This window comes from Argiope bruennichi, chromosome 1 (genome assembly GCF_947563725.1).
Source record: "Argiope bruennichi chromosome 1, qqArgBrue1.1, whole genome shotgun sequence".
Lineage (NCBI taxonomy): Eukaryota > Metazoa > Arthropoda > Arachnida > Araneae > Araneidae > Argiope > Argiope bruennichi.
In genome coordinates this window covers 96,953,888-96,975,629 of record NC_079151.1, presented here as the reverse complement: position 1 = coordinate 96,975,629, position 21,742 = coordinate 96,953,888, and the positions used below count along the sequence as shown (strand labels likewise).

The 21,742-nt window shown below is 27.7% G+C and overlaps 1 protein-coding gene across 1 annotated transcript in view; it reads right to left on the bottom strand.

Annotated features, from left to right (window-relative positions):
- The window catches only part of LOC129981211 (uncharacterized), a 227,903-nt gene that overhangs the window by 124,212 nt on the left and 81,949 nt on the right, over positions 1-21,742 (bottom strand). Inside the window, exon 2 of the mRNA XM_056091956.1 lies at positions 9,485-9,748. Coding sequence (XP_055947931.1) covers positions 9,485-9,748 — 264 coding nt within the window. The remainder of the gene's footprint in view (positions 1-9,484; positions 9,749-21,742) is intronic.

Here is a 21,742-nt window from a genome sequence, read left to right as displayed (position 1 = left end):
ATACCTACATAATATGACAAATAATCATAGAAAGCAACACTATTTTATTTCTTTTTTACTAATATTTACAAATTTTACCAAGCAGGTCAGACATAAAATTAATTATAAATATAAAAGTATCATATGAAATAACTATTCAATTCAGCGCATATTTCGCATTGTTTTTCTAAATCGTGTCAGCAAACAATTCCTTCGATTTCGAGTTATTTTTATGCTGTTCTTTCTTTCTAAATTTTTTTTTTAATTTGTCAAAGACCTTATTAAGAAACAATAAAAGAGAAAATAATTACTGTATTTTTTTTATCCAAATAATAATAGATTGGAAAAATAACGGTACATTTTTATGCTCGCTTATTTTAATAAGAAAGATGTTTGGAATTAGTGAATAAATAAATAAAATATTAAGATTCACAATGCAAAACAAAACAAAGCTATTTATACATTTTTAAAACTAAATTTCTACTACAGAATTTCTTTAATATTATGTATGATCATTACCGTCTATAAACAATGTTAAAAAATTATAAAAACAACATCTTTATTTAAACAGAAGATAGATTTATTCCCATTTTTTAATGCGATGTTTATTAATTTGTTTTTGTTGGTATTTATTGGATGATGTTCTGAAATGCTGAAAATTGGAGCATTTAACATAATGTTCATAAATATACATAAAAGCAATTAAACACTATTTTTTATTGGTGAATTAACTTTTATATCATCTTATTAATCTTTTTGTGAGCATAGTCATTAGTAATTAACGCACATTGTTTTAAGTATGCATTAAATTCCATGAATACTCGCTTTCTAGATTACTATTACAAGGAATTAAATAATTAATATTCCCTGTTTTCTAAGAATACAATGCAAATGAAAAATCCTATATATTGCAGTAGAATACGTTCTATTATTTTTGCAGTGGATTTTACTCTATGGATTATAGCGCTTGCTTTATGCCTTTTCTTCCTTTTTTTTTTATCGTTCCTATTTTATTTCAGCCCCTTGGCTATGAAAAACAGCTTTTGTTCTCTCAGGACCGTTTCTTGGGATTCCCTTGGTGGAGGAATTTTTTTCCCAATTCTCTTGGTGCTCTCCCAACACTCCTTTTTCTTATGATATTATTATTTTCCCCTTTCTTTCGGCGTCCACGTTCCGTTTCTTTTATGAGAAGGAAATAATCATTATGGCATTCAGATTGCAGATGGAACTCTCATTATTTCGCGAAAGATAAAAGAAATCTTTCGGAGATTCGTGTAAGAATTAATTCGGAAGAAATGGGTGAAATTATTTGGCTTCAACAACTCTGATATTTTTCTTTTGTTTGGAAAAAAAATTCTTTAAAACCTTTTCCAAATTTATAATGGATTTGAATAAAAGCTATTTTTACATTTTTTCTTTATATTAATTTTAAAAAAAGTCGTTTGAATATTTTTATTTTTTGGAATATTTCATTGAATTCTTTCTACCCTTGAGGAAGTAGTAGCAATCAAATGTAACATGATTTATCTAAGCAGAGGAATTAGAAACTTTGAAAAAAGTTTATTCATGCTATTAAAGCTTTTTTAATTAGAAGGGGGAAACAATATTTTGTGAAAAAAATGAAACAATGAGCATGTGGTTTATGAGAAGAAGTAGAGTATGACAATTTAGACCTCTCAATTAATCAAAATAAAAAAAAATAAAAAAAAAGATTAACTGTTAAATATTAAATAATAATTTTGGAGTGATATTGTATAGGGTTAACACTTAAACCCACACCACACCTCCGTTTCCAGAGCTCATGTGGCCTCTTTCGATTTGGTATAGATTATAAGTGGATCAAAGAAAACATTACATTAAACATTAAAAAAAAAAAGAAAAAAAAATACAATTTCAAAGCAATCAATTTGAAAGAAACAAACAAATGACAAAATACAAATACATATAGGGTTGATATTATATTCTAATTTTAATTTAGTTTTAATACATTCAATTAATATAAAACATTCTAACTGAAAGCAGAAAATATAACAATTAACCATTTTGAGCAAGAAACTTTCATTTCTTTTAATCCAATGTAAAAGGATATTTTACTCTAAATCTAATCTTTGTACGAATAAGTAATAGATCCTTTATAATACTAAGTAATAATATTCATATTGAAATTATCAAGATTTATACATTTAGTGTAATCGATCATTTTTAGCTCAAATAATTTTTCACTTGTGTCTGATTACAAACATCGGTAAAAAAGTTATTTATTTTAAATTTACTTTCATAAATTCATTTGCAGTCCAAAAGGTCATATTTATTTCCTCACAAGCACAGAAATAGCATTGAGTTATTTAAAAAATCATATGTGACATCTTTACATACTGCGAAGCAGAAGTAAATAAGAGAGAATTTTAAAAAAAAGGAATGAAAATAAAATAAAGCTCAGGTCGAAACTAGACACCAAAATTAAAATGAAGAGAAAGAAATTATTCAATAAACAATGGAAACTGAAAAGACAGCTACTCACATGCCAGGAGTGACAGCAGATGTTCAGTTTTTGATGATTTTCTAAAACATCAAACTTGTTTTTTTTATTTGATTAAAATTCTACTTCCTTCGTATAAAAAGTATAGACTATTTTTTTAACTGTTATGAGCATCTCTTCGATATGAAAATGTTTGAACTAAAAATCAGGTATGGATAAAAACAAGGATGATTCAATTATTTTACTTATTATATATAATAGCATATTTTTCTATTAATACAGAATTAATGGAATAAAAAATATTTGAAAAATTAAATTTCATATTCATATTTATTTTACGCATTTACACGTTGTTAAATATATTCACTTCAAGAAACATGTCCTTATGATTGAAATAGATGATAATAAATGTTACGTTCAGGAACATAAGAAGTGAATATGCAGCTTAAGGAATATACAGATAAGTCCAAAGTGCAAGCATTGGACGTTTTTATAAGAAATTGGTGTTTATAAATCATGTTTTCCACTATAATTTAAAGAATTTTAACTTCTAACACATTTTAATTGATTTTTTTTGCCAAATTAGGATATTAATATTTCTATAAAGATATCGAATGAACTTAACGAAACAATGTTTTCCCACTATTTTTTTAAAAAATTCAAACTTCTAATACATTTTAAATAAATTTTTTGCTAATTTATGATATCATTATTGCTATAAAAATTATGTAATTTTTCGAAAATAGGAAAAATCGAATTTTTTTACCAGTTTATTATATTAATATTGCTTAAGATTTCTCAACTTTACAAAAATTTAAATGCAGATTTATTCAATAAAAACGTATTAGATTCGGAATCATTTATATTTTTTTCTTTTTTTAAAAATTCTTTCGATATTTGAAGGAAAAAATATATTTAGAAAGAAAATGGCATTTAATTTAGAAAGACAAATTAAATTTTGGCAAGCCAATTTTGAGAGAAAAATAATTCATTGAATATAATTAATTCTGGGAAACAAATAACTTTGCTATTTCTTAATCAAAGAAATATAATAATTGCATTGCTATGAAATAAATAACGAATTCTGGCAATACAAAAATTTTCTAATATCACTTTAATATTAAACATTATGCCTAAAGTAGTAAGGTTACATGAAGATTCGAAAAAGTATCATTAAAAATATCATTTCGCCATCATAAGTGAGGTTCGTAATCCAGTATTTCGATTACGATATTAAACATTTGAGCTACGGCGATATTTAAAAATTTGCATCGTATTAAGCCTAAAAGGATATTTTGATACTTCATTTCACGATTTGCTATAAAACACTTAACAGTTTCATTTTTAGTTCCATTTACAAATCATCCAGTTTTTCAAATAGGATTTTGAAAGGTAACTCTATTATTCCCGTTATGTTCTTAAAAAGAAGAGCATTTCCCAGATTTTAAAGGCAAACAATTCGATAGAATTCTTTTTATTTAAGGCACCAAAAGAAAAGATGGGCATGCAAACGTAGGCATAAGTTTTCACTGCAAGTATAAAATGAAAAATTTTAGCGAAATTCAAGTCTAATGCATTTCAAATGCCTGCTTTAGACTTTCTGCCGTGGAAGAAAAGGAAGGCGCTCTCTTATACTTTATAGAGTGAATATTTAGAGCCGTTTTATAAATCGCGGGATTTTTTTAAAGAAATGAAAACCAGCTTTTGTTTACTGGAGACGCTTAGAGCTAGGAACGATATAGAAAATGTTCCCTTGCTTTACATTATTTTCATCCGTATTAAGAATAGGTGTTGTTCCTTGAAAATGACTAGAAACAGAATGAAATATATGAAAGCTGATTTTATTTAACATTAGGTTTACAAAAAGGGTCATTTTGTCACCTCTTTTATTGTTTCACCATTTTTATTGTTCATTTATTTCGTCACCATTTTATTTTCATGATTTATCTGCATTTCTCTCGTTTTTGACAAGATAATCCTATACTTAATTATCTATTTTCTTTTCAAGTAAAGATGAATAAAAAAAGAAAAACAAAATTCGTAAAGCATAAAAGAAAAAAAAATCATTTAAAAACAAAATAAAATTTATATAATATTTATTATATTTATTTTCATAAAATAATCTTACATAACATGAAAAACTGAGCGCATTCTAAAATTAGCTGCTAATACAAAAATATAATTTATTGCAACATCATGATTATTCTTATTTATTATCTTCTTAAACATTAATATAGGTAATTATGCGTATCTGTTTTTCATCGCAATAAAGTGTAGATAACTTTTTTAATCTTTCAACTCGGCATTAATATCCATCAAACACCAACAAAAATTCTCACTTTCCACTTCCTTCCAGAATAAATTTTCCTGTCATACTTCAACCGAAACAAAATCCTTTCAAAACCAAAATATGAACCCCAAGCCAAACCTGCCTGGTTTGCAAAACTAAACTTGGCAGGATGGGAATACAAACCACTCTCTCATTATAAAGCACGCATTTATTCATCAACGAGGAAGAGACAAAAATATCTTGCTCAGCAACTAATTAAATCCTAATTAAAGCGCACTATCAAAAAAGATCTCGTTTCACTTGCTCAGGAAAATCGTTCCGAAGCTGATTAAAACGCATCTCTGGCTGCTCCCTGGTGACGAATATCTCCTCAAGCGGTGAAGGATAAAGCACAAGTACCATAAAAAATCGCTGAAAGTGCATTTTTAGAAAAGGGGAAAAAAGACAAACACAGCGCATGCCTGGAAGGGCAAAGGAGAGTGGGGGAGGGATATAGTGGAATAACGATATTAAAATACCCAAGACAAAGTTACCGTTATTAAATTTGCCATTCCCTCTGGCTCTAGAAGAAAATCCTTTTCTCGGTCAATGAGGATATTAAAAACGATCTTCTTTCACGTGGGATGGTACCAAACATTGTGGAACAAACTGGAATAGGAGACCGGAAATTAGATTTGATATCCAATATGTTTTGGATTTTCGGTGAATGAAAACGAATTTTATTGTGAAGAGAGGGATTTTCAATATGCCCCTCGAAGTAGACAGGACTGACTGTGACGAGTTAAGTTAATATAGGAAGTTTTAATGATGACAGACGCGCATGATATATCTCATTTTTTTCTTTTCCTCCTTTCTGATTATATGTAGAAAAAGAAGTTGGGTAAATCCTTTTTATTTCTTTACATAATCTCATATTTCTCCTCAGCTGAATCCCATTGAAATGGGAACTCCTCGGGCGATCGTTTCTTAAGCTCTTTACTATTTGCATATTAAATTTCTGGTTTTTCATGGCAATACCTGTCAATAAATATCCACCGTGGCTAAAAACTTTTTTTCCTTGTATAGATAGGTGCATATTATTACCAGGTGAATATATATATATATATATATATATATTTTCTTTTAAGAATCCGATTGTTAAAAATTTGTTGATTCTAAGCCAGTTTTGTCACTTAATTTGAGAGACATTTTTGCTAAAAGTAATAAGTAATTTAAAATGATTTCAATATTTAAAAAATTGGTTATATTCATCATGCAATTCAGATCAGGGTATTAACTGGATTTTTTAAATTAAACAATATAGAATTATATATAAAAATACTCGCTTAATTCGAGGATAAAATTTCAAATTTGGTATAAAGCCATAATTAATAAATAAAATGGAAAAATATCAAACAACTCTTTAAAATTATATGATATATTATGGATTCCACTATAAATCGAAATTGCATTATCGAAATTGAAGCATTATCGGATACACTTAAAGCTCAACAGATTAAGAGAAAGAAAGATTTATTGCTTCACCTACTTTTTGAAATAGATTCTTTTACAAACATTTTTAAGCTTTTTTTTTATATAACCGTGAATCAAGCTCGGAATATTGATTAATAAGTTAGACAGCATTTTCGAAAATTTTTATTCGATATCAAAAAATTTTACTGTTCCAATACGAAATGATTTTTCGGAATTATTTAATACTTTTTTTTAAATTGGAAACCATTTAACGAACTGCAAATATATTAGAAACTTCAATAAAAAATTAAAGATTGATAATTTTTTAGACAAAAAAAGAGCAGCAAAAATTCTTAATTATAAAAACAGCTTTTTTTTTTTTTTTTTTTTTTTTACTGTAATCAGTAGTAAAAACGCTTTATTAATTTTTTTGATAAATTTTACTAAAAATGTATCATTAATTGCCTTCTGTTAAAAATAAACATATAATTCTTATTTGTTAAATCTTGAGAAATGTAATGCTCTTATCCATAAAATTTAAAGAACAAATTTAAAATGTATTTTGTGTAACATGACGCACTGATCCTCGCAAAAACAAGTACAAAACTGAGTAACAAGAGAAATATCAGCAAATGAAAAATACATTTGAATGCAGTTTTCACTAGATTTTTAACTCACTAATGAATGCATTTTTTTTGGTTGTCGATCATTAGCCATTTCAAAAATCAGCTGCTTTACGTTCATTATACCCAGGTTGCTTGTCATTAACTTAATGAGCTTACAGTCCACTTGTCAGTAAGATAATTTACGGATCTCTCTCATTATTTTAGATTTTTAACTGATCTGCTGACAAAAAATTGGATCAAATATGACCTTCTTCTTATCATAAAAATAGAAAAGACGTGACTCAAGAAAGAAGTATCTTTAATCCAATCAAAATAGCCTGGTCCCAATCAATATGTTCACTGATTAACTGCTCAGATGACTAGACATTTGAAAGAAGCGACTGATGAAATTCAAGATTAAAAACATCTGCACTGAAGGAATTTATATGGAAGAAAAGTATTGAAAATCTGACGAAATAAGAAAGCAATTACAAGAAAACGGGAAGAAGTTATTTAATTTTTATATTACTCATCTTTTTTTCTTATTACATTAGGAATTCTAATAATTCTTTTTCCCTCATTTATGATCCAAAATGTCTTTTCTAAATCTCAAGAGAAAACTCGCAATCGTTCATCAAGTATTTATAATAAATTTCAAACGAAATAAGTCACTGTTTTTTTCTATTTTGAGAGCAGAAATGATAAAATATTTCAGAAATCGAAATATTTTTAATGTAATAAAAACGATTAATTATTAAGAGATAGGAGGATTAAGAGCAGTCAATTGGAAGGAATTAAGTCGTGAGGATATTTGTTAATCAGAAAATATTATTTCCCAAATTTCTTCTGTTAATCCTAATGGATAAAAGATGACCAAACTTTTAACTTTTTCCAAATATTTTTACAAATTACTGAGATGAAGTTTTGATGAAATCATTTGTCAAAAAGAAATAATCATCAAATTAAAAATGTTTTCAATCAATCCATTCTGCATTATTTTTAGTTTCCAACCAAATTTTATTTTTCAGTTACTGAAAGTATGTTTGTTATCTCAAGTGTTATGCTGTATTCATCTGTTGTAATAGTTTTCTTAATGTTGTATCCTCTATCTAAAATATTGTCGAGACTTAATAGCAAGAGTCTAAGTGATTTCTGACTAGTAGCTAATTTTGGCATTTTGTGGTTCCAAATGTTACATAGTACGAAACTTTCTTATCATTATTCAATTTGATATCACATTACAAAGTGTTTTCAATTTAAACTTTTATTTCTATCAAAAAATTCCTATATATTCTTTGTTTATGTATTCATTATGACTCGTCATGTTTATGCATAATATTATTTAAATAGACTTACAGTACTTATAAATGATTTAATAACTAAGTGAATGTAATGAAATAGAAAGAAACCTAATTTGTTATAGTTGAAGAAATTTTAGTATGCAGTATTATTTTGTGATTAATATAATTTGCACTTTTTTTTACAAATTTATTTTGTTGGAAATGAGACTATAGGCACCATTTGATCGGTCTGTCTCCCCAGAGGCCTATAGCTGAAGCGACCGCGGACAGATATCTAGTTGGAAATACGCCATTGTTTCCCGATTAGTTATGATATCTAAAATATCCGGAGTAGATTAAAGGCAATTAAATTAAAAATTTTTAAAGCACAAAACTGCTTGTTTGTGTTCAAGACCACGTTGGACTGGACACAAACAGATGTAGCAGAATTTCGACCTAGGGATCAGAGGATTGTGAATTTATTACAAACATGTAATTTATGCAGGACATAAAGCACGCATATCCATTATTTCATTTAATTATGTGGAGTATAATTTTGAAAAGGGTTCTAAATTGATTTGCTGATTTGCCGTCCTTATTCTGTGACTACAGTCAAAATGGAAAAAACGTCCCAAATAATACTATAACAAGATTAGAGAAGATTTTAACCAATTATTCCACAATTAAAATGACATGGCACTAAAATTTTCAATAAATTATCATGCAATTTAGGAGTCTAGAAAAACAAAGTTTCGAGCCATGAGTGAATGGTTCAATTAAATTTTATCAATAGAAATATTTTCTTTTAACACATTTTCAAGCCCGGATGCTATATCATTCATTTTTAGTTCTTTGAGGAACAAATGATATAAATACTACAGCATTTATTTTTTCAATTCAGTTTAAAAGGAAATAATATATCGAGTATATAATAAAGAATTTCGAATATATTCTATAATTTAAAAATAAATGTAATATTATAAAATTCAGAGCTTCTAGCCTTGTAATATGATAAAATTTTAGACTTGATTTGTCTGTCATGTTTTCTTCTGGCTTGGTTGATTCTCCAAAGAAGTGTATGAGTAATAACTTTTAGAAAACCGTTTAAACTAAGTATGATTATCCATTCATTCGTCTGTATGACTTTCTGTTCATATTATGGAAACTATTAATAGAACTAGTTACTTTTTTTTTTTGGTTTTATTTTAATGACCAATTTTTCCCTCAGGCACTCCGCAGTTAAATTACTAACCTAAAAATATTATGTTAATTAATCGCGTGCTTATTTTTATAACCCATTAAATTGTGTACGGTCCGCACCAATGTTAATTACATGATTAATTAAACTAATATTATTAGATGATCGTGTGATCTGTTTGTGAACATGTAAGGTACTAACCGTTGAGACATATCTTCTGGGCGTAGATGGTAAAGACGGGGAATTCAGATGAGGTGAGTGCGTCGGGCCTGTCCGAAGCGCTGGAGCTGAAGAGAACACAGAGGCCAGTCTCGAAATTGACAGCTCGACAGGACGTGTTGTGGCGGCAGTACGAGAGGCATTCGGTGAGGTGCAAGGTGCCCGGGACTAGTTCTAGGGTATCATCGGGGGCAGTGAAGACGTAACCCGTGACCAGTTCGAAGCTCTGCTTCTCCATTGAGCAGGCTGGAAAGAAAATTAAAGTATGTCATGAACATGAAGTTTTTAATCAAACAGTAATAAAATAATAATTAGATTCTAAGCAATTCTGCCTAAAACTTTATTTTAAATTTATGAGTGAAACTTATGATTCACTCTAGCTCATTTATTATAGCAATAATAAACATTTGAAATATTATGTTTAAAATAATAAAGGCAACATATTTAACGAAAGCATACTTTTTATAATATTTACATATTTTGTTTCTTGTCTGCATTAACGTATTAAAAAAACTCAGAATGTCCAAATGCAAATGGATTACATGTACTTATATTCAGAAATCAAATTCTGAAAAGGTCTCCAAGGATTTCTTACTTTTTTTATCCTACTTCCCAATTCCCTAAAATTATTTACTTATACTTTGGATAAATTATTTGAAGGAACGGATTTCTGATAGATGCATATGTTTAATCTGAGCACAAAATACAGATTATATGATGATGGAACTTCTGCAGATTTTGTAAAACACTTTTCACGGCAAATACTATTTATTCTTCACCAATCTTTCTATTGATTATACTGTTATAATAAATTGTAATATTTTGTATATAAAATATAACTTATTTTCTGTTCTTTTACATTTTCTACTCATTTTGGGAGACTAAATAATAAATCAGTCTTTCTCTGTCGCATTTTGTATTTATTTTTGGAAACTATTTCCAGTTATTTAAAGCGGTTTTAAAAACTATTCCAGTGATTTACAAATTAATATCATTAGATTATCACATTAACGGTGTTTACTGAAATTTCTTATATGCATACCTCTACCATATGAGTCTATTTAATCAAATACAAAATCATCATTTTGTTTAAAAATGGTTTAATTATACCCATAACCATATAATTAAAACTAATAGATGTGTATATACATAAAGTATAATATCTAACATTACATTACATTATAATTATTATGTAAATGCTTTATAGACTTTCAGTTCTTATCTACTTTTTACGTCAGGAACATCAACACACACATACGTAGCGCATAAACAAAGACACCTTCTTTGAGTTAATTGTTATTTCACAATGCGTTAAATAGACTCGTACCAGCGAAGGTAAGTATACCATATACACCTTCAAAATGAGAAGAAGACAAAGTTTAATAAATCATTGGATGAATAAAAATCAGTATAAGTAGCATAAAAAATAATTTCCTTAATTTCTTTCGTGAAATTTCAAAATCAGTTAAAATAACCCGCCTGGTAAATTTACTGTCAAAAGGAAACTCAAAAATTCTGATAATAACCATGATAATATACAAAAGTATTTATCCCTTTCGTGAACCATTGTCGGTTATATTTCTTTAGGTTAAACAAATAATACTCCCCTAAATAGAACTAAAAATAATTAAAATAAAATTGAAATATAGAGATAATATATTCATAACTTCTACCGAGAATACTATTATGAAATAATTCATTCGTCAGTTTATTAAACCTGTTTCAGGGTTTGGCCAATTTTTTCTATTTCAAAAACAGAAAATAAGATGATGATTATTCCTCTGCAATATATATGGTAGAGAAGTTCGCGAAGTAGACAGTTAATGCTTATCTTTCTTGCGGAGACTTCTCTACAGGAAAACTCTCAGACTAATGATTCATAGTTAGAATATGCAAATCTAATTGAGGACTGGCTTTTAGTCTATTTGTAACCAAATAGGTATTTTGTGATAGAGGAAATAGGGAATAAATATAATCATATGTACTAAATGTAAGTGAAAGTGAAATACGTCTTTGCAATTGAAAGATTTTAATAAAAATTAAAGAATTCTTGTATTAGAACTTGAATGTAAATGAATGGAATATTTCTACAAGAGTTTTACATTATTTTATATATATGTATTAAAGGTAATGAATTTTTGAAAATTTTCTCCGTTCTATGAAAATTTATTTCAAAAACGTTATAATATTTTTTAAAACAAAAGTAATTTTGAATACTGATTGTAGAAAAAATGTATTATGCATTAAATTTAGTTTGTTTATCGACAAAAAATACGACTTACAATACATTTAGAACAAAAAAGATGAATTTTCTGAAGCGAAAATAAAGCTATGTAAAGTAAGTTTAGTTCAGTCTTTCTTATATTTTTTAAATGCATTTAATTTCTACAAAATATTAAAATGATAAAATCCTTTTTTTTTCTGAAATATAAAATATAAAAAATATTTTAGATATTTATTTACATGAATGAAACAAAATTTCCTGATGACAAAGAAAACAAATTTTAGAGTTCCCAGCATGATTACAACCTTAAATCTTACATTCTGTTGTTATCCTATGTTGTGTACTCCACGCCAGTAAACTTAGGTTTTTTTCCCCTCCATCCATTAAAAAAGCAAATCAAAAATATAGCGAAAGCTTTCTGATCCGGAATATAAAGTTTTGCAACATAAAATATTCATAGAAAATTGTGAATAAACTGAGAGACTTTCTTCAAGTAAGTAAATATTGATTTTACATTATTTTTACTTCGTCGAGGAGAGTGCTTTTAAAGTAGGTTTTCCTCAAGAAGAAAGTTTATTTAACGGAAATGCAACAGGAGGATACTTTTTCGGAAATCCAAGCAACTTTATTGTTGACAATGATCAACAACGATCCATAAAAGTGTTCGGTGACACTTTTCTCATAGAAGGCTAAAAAAGTTCCCGATTCAATTTTTTTGGAATAAGCAACCTTGTTTTTTAAAAATGATAAAAAAAATATAAGCTTCCTGCCCCTTGAATGTTTTTCCATTTCGTTATGAAGATTTAAAAATTTGGTCGCTCAATGTTTGGGGTTATAATTGTAGCGTTGTTTTCTAAAACGATAAAAATGCATTTCCTGCTCTTTCTCTCTGCATATTAAAAAGTTTCCGGTTCAGTTTTTGGAATTATAATAGCTTTATATTTAAAATGAAAACCAAAAATGCATTCTTTCCTTCCCTTTTTTTTTTAATCAAAATTTTTGTTTATGAACACAATCTTCAAAAGTTTTAATAATAAAATTGTCTAATTTTAACATGTGATTATCTTAATAAAATAAAAAAAATCTTGTATTTAGCAGAATAGAATTGTTTCAGTAAGAAAATATACTTCAGACTTTGAACTGAATATTTAGCAATATGAATTTTTGAAAAAGTCTTAGATTCGAGTTTGAAATTTATACCAACATTTTATTTGAAATTATTAGACTTTTTACATGGTTAATTAATAGGTTATTACATGGTTATCTAATAGAGCATTGACATGAAACTTTTTAAGTGAGCAATACATTGCATATAATGATGATGATTAAGAACACATAAACAAAAAATTCAATCATTAAAGAATAATCAGCAAATGAAATTACAGTCTTAAAATATAAGAATAAAACAGCGTTTATAAAATAATTTCAAAAGTGGCAACATTTAAAATAGTTTTATGAACTATGCATATTATATTAGACAATCTTCATTTTAAATCAATTGACCAATTTTTTTTTTAATTTTTTTTTTTTTGAAACAGCAGATATTAAAATGCTTATTAAGAACAACGTTGCTGAGATCTTGAAAGCTATGTTCTCATAGAATCACATAAAATTGGTATATTTTATAGTAGTCGTGAAAATTAAATCTCTTCTAGGTATTATTTTTAAAAAGTAATATGAAATGCATAAAGATTTATATACTTATAATAAGTGCATGATATATTTAAATCATGTTGTATGGCACATATTATTTGTATCATTTAAAATTTCAACCTGTATGAACTATTGAAAAATTAAAACCTTTAAGTAACCCTTGAAAAATTCCAAAGTTATTAAATTTTATTTTGTTTTCTATATTTTGTATATTGATGCGAAACTGATAATAAAACATAACTTTGCAGTATATAATTTTAAGAAAATCTTCCAAAATTGCTAGATAGGTGTAACAATTACTTTATTTTATTTTTCCAAGCCGTATTTCCTTTTTCAACTTATAATCGGATACTTTGATTCAATAACGACAGCGTGGGTGATATCGCGCGATCATATTTTTATCATTTAATAGTGAGAAACGGATCCGTTTCCAGAGAGTAACAATAGTTACATATCACAGTCTTAATTGCAGCTATCTATAATTACTATCTTGTGAATACATAAATAAATCACCATGGATGTCAAATTCTAGCCTTGAATGAATAAATTTCTACGCTTATCTATGGTATTTGAGTAAACTTGCAAATTCAGTGTCGCCGTTGAATTTGCAAGTTTCAAACTGATTGACAATTAAAGTGGTTGATCCTCACGAGACACTTTAACTGCGACACGAAATATACTACGCGAATGAAATGGATTTCGCTTTAGACCCGACCACCCCATCTCACCGGGGGATTCGTCCATTTGCGTATCTAAAAATGACTGACATACATGCGCAATTTGGAATAATGGAAAAGTTTTGAATATTTAATGTTGTTTTACAGCTCCGGATAAATTTTATGGCAGCAGAGATGGAGAAGATCCATAAATCTCGCAGAAGCCCGGGGGATATTATAGGGAAAAGCAATCGATGCGCGTACCATCTTTTATCGATATCGGTAATGATTCGAATATGGAAAAGTACTCAAAAATAATCACATTTTGAGCACGACTCTCACCCTTCTGGAGAAGAGTAATGAGTTTTAAGTGTTTATTTGAATAAATATTCTTTACGTCGAGAATGCCACGGTCATTCACCAAATTGAAATTTCTCGTATCTACCATCTAACTAGGTATTGAATTGCACTCGTATCTCATTCTGGATGAATAGAAATCGTTGTTGTATAACCAGGCATTGAATTACAATTTTACCTCAAACTAAATGGATAAAATATTTTATGTATCTGCAAAAGATTTAATCAAAGGATGGTGTTCCTTAATATATCGGGTATCCATAACTTATCTTTGCAAGTTTACACTTCAAAACCATAAATATACAATTTACAGCATGAAACATGTTAGCTTATAAAATGTTGTCTTCCTTATAACGGAGATTTGATTTCCACGCCACAGGTAGTCACAAACAGCCTGGCTCTTAGGCACAAAGTCCGATACCAATTGTACACGAATTTGTACGCAACCAATTTGTACACGAATTTGTACGCAACCAATTTGTATACGAATCAGTGGTTACAGACCTCAGGAAACACATGCTAAATACATTTAAAAATGTAGCAATAAAATTGCTGAAGAAATTGAAAATTTATATAGATAGAAACTGAAATAGAAAAGATGGAAATAGAAAGAAATTGAATATTGACTTGTCATTGCCAGTGCAACTAGGAGTACACATATTATCAGATATGAGTGCGGAAGCAAAACTTTACGAGTTGTTTTATCACAACTGAAAAATATTTGCGATTAAAGTTTATTACAGTCGGAATTCGTAAAGATAGCTTAGAACACTCGATATATTTAGATGTTTCATTCACTAGCGGTTTGAATGAAAGGCATCTAATTCAAATGCATTGTCACATTCATTAAAATTTATGTTAAAAAATAATGCGGCATAATTTATATTTGAAATATTTGTAATATATTTCGACTGGAAATTATTTTTTTATAATCTTCAGAGAATTAATGCAATTTATTAATGTACTGGTAGATGTTTTATAATATAAAAACAGAGATCTAAAAAATTGAATTTCCGCTATGTTGCATTAGTTTTGAAGAAACAAGTTATAACAGTGAAATTATATACATTGTATATTAGCAAAATAAAATTTTATGTTGGAAAGGTTCTAGATCATGATAACTGATACTAAAGTATACGAGTGCTTTACTTTCAATTTATAGGAATTCTTTGTTCATAAATTATTGAAACATCAGAAAATTTATTAAATTAGAAAAAATGCTGCTTCTAAAATTAATTGCATTAAATGAATTTTATGTTATCGAAATACAGTAGCACTACTGTTTAGGAAACATGTCAGAGAAAATCAGGCGTTATTAATAGATTAATAAATATAATACATAGCATATATATGTACGATAAGAGAATCAAATATATATTTGATTCTCTTATCGTATCCTTAAAGGACAAATAGGAAATACTAGAATAGGAAACAGGCAAATTTTTTCAGATTAAAAATATATAAATATGTTTTCCTATGTTTTTTATTCGTCGTATGCCATAAATCTGCTTTTATTTTTTTAATTCTACGAAGAAACGTTGTTACATAATTCCAAAAATTTACACGCTCAGGAGAAAAAAAAATTATCTTGAGATTCTAACAAAATTTTTGAACTAAATTCTAATAAATTACTCCAACATAAATCTTTCTGGCTTTCTTCTGAAATTTCAAATCTTTCACACTCGCATTTTCCCCCTCTCGCTTTTTTTTTTCTTTCCTTTAACAGCCCTGTTCCCACGCATTAGACATGGCGTCTGCTTTTCTCTAGTGGGAATGTCATTTCCTTCAGTGACTATGGGTCCGCAGAGGCTCAAACCTTAATTTTGTTTCTCGACCATTAGGGCGGATGTTATTGAGTAGCCAAAAGAGCAAAAAACTACTGGATTGCTTTTCATTCCTGCTTTCTTTCATTTGGTTTTATTTACACATTTTTTCACAAAAAGAAGAAGCGCAGTAAATGTTACTTTGTTAGATCAGGCATCTAGAGAGTACTAGATTCACGGAAAGAGCAGACTTGCTGGAAAAAGTGAAATGAAAGTGATGAATGTTTTCTTTCCTAGGCAAAAATATGCAATCAAAAAACAATTTGAAAGTAACGAGATTTTTAGAATTTCGATTAAAGTTTTGGGATTGGGTGAATACAAATTATATATTTAGTTTGTCCATTTTAAATTCGTATGAAAGAACGCAAATATCGAGTTGAATAAAACTAAAATACGATGGTATTTAAAAATGGAATTACAAAATAGGAATGGTTTAAACTAAATATTTTTATGTTTAAAAAAAAACTTTTAGTAATGATATTTCTACTTAATACGGAATTTAAACAGATCATTTGGTTTTAACAAAAGATGAATGCATTAAATATAAACATTTTTCTTCTAAATTCATAGAAGTATTCGATTCGTGTGCAGTATAAAAACAAAATCGTAAATTGGTTTTTCAAATAAAGCTTTATATTATTCTTATATAATAAAATGCTCTCTTGAGTGGTTTATAAAAGCAGATTGTACCCAGCGGTTAGATATTTATATATTCTGAAGAACTATTAAGAACTAATGGCCCTGGAAATGGACTCCCCCACAGATAAAAAACATCAACATTTTGAAAAAAATAATGCAGCATTTTTCCATCTAGTTATGGGTGAATACGAGTTTTAGAGGTAGGTTATTTTACTTGTTTTACTGGTTCACCAAGAAATAAATGGTTGAACAATGTGTTAGTCTCTTATTCTTATATTTTGGATGTCTTTTCCATCATACAGTTGCCTACACATAAAAAGCCGAAGAGAAAATAATTCTGGAAACGAAATTAATCCTGCACGATTGGGAACTGCTTATATAATGAATAAAATATTTCGCCACTTAAGTATAAATAGCATCAAGACAATATTAATAATTCAAGAATCAATATTATTTAGCGACAAACTTCTTTCACATGATTTGAATATTTAATAACAAGGAAAATTTTATGTTTAATTGCATGAACGAATTTTTTCCAATTATTTTTTACACATTTAAAAAAAAATAAAATGAACAATTTTTAATGTAACTTGCAATTCTAGATTATATGAAATTTTAATATTAGTTTTATAAAACGGATCTTATTTAAAAAATCCAAGATCGAGCTGTAGTGTAGTGATTAAATTGAATTAATTTTATAAATTAAAAATCTAATTTATATTTGCATTAAAAAAGCATAATGACTTTCGAAAATTTGGTTAATGTAGTACAATAGTTTTCTTAGCATTTTATTTAAAATGTTTTGAGTGAAAATGTAATAAAAGTTAACGAGACTAATGTCTACGAGACCCCGAAAATGTCTACCATTAACCGCAAATAAATGCTTTAATTTGAAACTGATGGCAAAGTTTTGGTGTTTTAAAGGAAATAAAATACATTTTATGTTTAAATGCATAGAAGAATTTTTTTCAATCGATTTTTATACAATTTAAAATCATTTTTTTTATTTTTAAAATTAAAATGAGTTTATATATTTTTAAATGCAGTTCATAATTATAGATTACATAAAATTTTTATATTAATTTTATATAGGGAAGTAGTTTATAAAGTTAATTCAGTTTAATCACTAAATTAAAAATCTAATTGATATTTACTTAAAAAAAGAACATAAAGCATTTCGAAAATTTGATTAATGTAATAATTTTCTTAGCATTTTATTTGAAATATTTTGAGTGAATATGTAATAAAAGTTAACGAGCTTCTTTCATATTGCAAGCCATATTCTCGTAGCAAACAAATGTTTTAAAATAATCTGAATTTAATGGCAAAGTTTTGGTATTTTAAAGGAAATAAAATATCACATTCTGCGTTATAGTCATGAAAAGGTGGAAGTATCAGTTCTTTTATTAATATCAATGACATCAAACTCAGTGTGAAACATTTCAGAAACAATAAAAGTTGAAATAAATGGAATGAAAATACGAAATGCAGTTATTTGAGATGTTTTTAACATACTGGATCGGAAGGAACATTTTGAGTAAAGTACATTGATTCCCTTTACACTTGACATGTGATTCTAAGCGGAACAGAGAATTATTTGCTTAGAAACAACTGAAAAAGCAAAAAAGATAGGATAAAGAGTTCCAGAAGTCATTCGTTTAAAGAAATAGCTACTCTTAAAAATGAACGGTCATTTTAGATATCGTTTCACAATCACTTAGTATATTGAGGGATTTTTATCGCGGGAGGTTCAAATAAATGAGCTAGCTTACATCCCGTGTTGATTTAAGGAACCTCGAAAATGTCTACCATTAGCTAGAGCCATAGTGGAAGTTTACAAAAGAGATGAAAGATGTGTGTTTTCCGAGCAGACCATTTATTGTTCAAGCAGAAAGGGACCACTAAGGGGTTGATACGTTCTATAAAATGTTCTCCAATATTTACCAATAAATACTAATGGTTGCTATATCGGCACTTTTTAGAAATATGCTACATTTATTGAGTTTGATTATTTTAAACGCGGCTTCTTTACACATTTAAAAAGTTTTAAATATGCAGTTAAAAAATTTAAGCGTAATTTTTTTCAATGAATATTTTAAAGTGCAAAAAATTTAGAAATTTATTTGAATTAAAAAGTACTTGTCTAAATTTTGAGTCAGAATTTTTAATCCAAACGTAAAGTTCTATAATTCTCATTAAATCATCAGAATATCAAACAAAATTTAAAATCGTCATTATGTACATAATTTTGGCTTTTGTTGGCAAACTGAGGTTTCATCATGATAATATAATAGTTGTAAATGAATTTTAAAATTTCAGTTTTATCATATTTTTTATTTGACCTTCTTAGCAACTAAATAAGGGATGAATAACCAAATTTTTGAATAGGTATCATAGAAATATGATCGATAACCAAAAAGAAGTGCCCCAGTCGTAAAAGAAAAAAAAAGAAAAGAGCATGGGAAAGTGTTTTAGCATTCTATACATTAAAACATGATTTTTTGAAACAAAGAGATGATTCAGCTCTTTTTTGAAGTTGTATTTTTCTTGTGATATGTAGATGAATGTTAAACAATGAAGTTACAATTATTAGATCCGGAAAAGCATGAATAAATCAAAAAGCCCGAGCTATTCAGATATTAAAGTAGTATATATATTTAAATCTTCGAATTTAAATGGCGAGAGAAAGAATTTTGACAAATAAATACAACGTAATGTATATACACTAATGTGCATGTGTACACAATTTGATAAAATATTAATACTTTTATAATTTTATAATGTAAGCCACTAAATGAATATTACATTTTTAAGTCAAGAAAATAAATAAAAGCTTAAACCAGAAAGCATTATGAGCAAGAAAAATCGGAAGACACTTCATGTAATAATATATAAGTATTTTAAAATAAGAAAATATGATAAGTTTTCCTTCATATTTTTGCATATCTAAAAAGAAACAGCGCGTCTCCATTAATTAAAGGCAAAACAAACATCCCTATAATTTGGTTTAAGAAACTGACCCAACATCATAAATCTGTAAGAAAGTTACTTATTTGTCTTTTTTGAAGAAAGTCAAAGCTATTCAACATTAAATAATTCTAACGAATGCTGCATTAGTTGAACGTTTGATGACAAAATAAGGAAAAACAATGAATTTAATGAAGCGATTATGCAAAATATATGCAATACTATTTATAGATTAATTTTATTATCAAGACTATTTACTGTTAAGAGATAATTTCAAATTCAGATATTGAAATAAGCACAGAAATAAGCATTTGATCAAAATTTTTATAGTCGAAAAAATCAATCAAATGGTTTTGCAGAATAAATGATTTTTTTTTCAGAAATATATTTACATAAAAGCAAGAATGATCTTGTTAGTGAAGAAAAATGACAACTTTATGATAAAAAAAAATTGAAAGGAAAATGATAATTCATGATTATATACTGCACAACGGAAGCACATTAAATATACTTTGTAATCCCTCATCACATTTATCCAAGACATCCGACGATCTTCTTTAGCATTGATATTCAAGTCGCTTCCTTCCTGAAAAATCAACAAACACTTGGTTCCTTTATACTTAAAAGACGCATAAACGAGGTATTGTTATGATGATGATTTTCTGAACCCATATCCATACTTATGGTTTATCTTCACACCGTAAGAAGACGATGCAAGTTCATCTCTTTTAAGGATAATGAGGCAGGGAAAAAGGGTAATGCATATAATTTTCAAAAGTGTAGGATATTTTTTTCCTTCCCTTATCACAACTATTAGTCAGATGTGCGAAGTGTCAATTACAACAGAACTGCGGAAGCAAGAGATTATACTCACAATAAAAAGAATGAAATAGTTAGAAATCTGAAATATAAAATCCATCTTCGCAAATATCTATCTTTTTCTTTTCTATGCCAGGTGTGTATAAATCCAAGACTAATATGTAATTTTGTGGAGGTATTGGTGTTTAAATAAAATCTCTTGGGAGATGTATCACAGGTGAGCATTTATTCATTAAGAATGAGAGAAAAATACGATCCTCTATAAATCGACTGTGATATGATTTTTGATGGCAGCAAAAAGACCGCCCACAAAGGAGCCGAAATGGTTCTTCTCATAAACCGTTCTTATCGACAGGCAAATGGGTGGTAAGAGCATTCTTGAAATAACAGTTTTAGCTGCACTTAGGTCAGGGTGGGTCTTGAAACCATTATTCTTTCGATCAGGTGTTACTGACGTCCAAAGTGGTGAATAAAAGTTTGCTAATATGAGGAATGCAAGCTTCTGACTTGACCTGATTCTTGGTTACTGATATTTTTTTTTCCCTTTCAGAGGTGATTGCACATTGTTGCATTGAATTAATAGTTAGAAACAACATTATACAACAATGGAATAAGAAAATGGGAAATGCTTTAGTGCTTCTTTTTGAAAATAAATTTAGAATGAATTACTGAGTTTTATTTTATGTTTCTGTTGCATTTAATAAGTACAAAGCAAATTTCAATCGAATATTCGTTTGTTTCGAGTTGTTTTGTCATCAGTTTAAAATCAAAATTTAAAAAAAATCATTTAAACAAAGTAATTAATCAAAGATAAAAAAAAAGCAAAATTTATTTTCATAAAATGGTAATATTACTACTTTATAAAAGCAAATAAAAATCTAACTGTAATTTTAAAGATGATAATTATAAATAGTTAGTTTATTTTATTTTACTTTACATCTCAAACGTACATTTTCTAGACACATTTTGTATAGGATATGCGCCATTTTTAAATTTAAAAAATCGTTATTGTATAAGTGACTTTCACATTTGATAGGAAAATTAAAAACTTGAGAAATATACGAATTAAAACAAATTGAGGCTATGATAAAAATACAGCAAA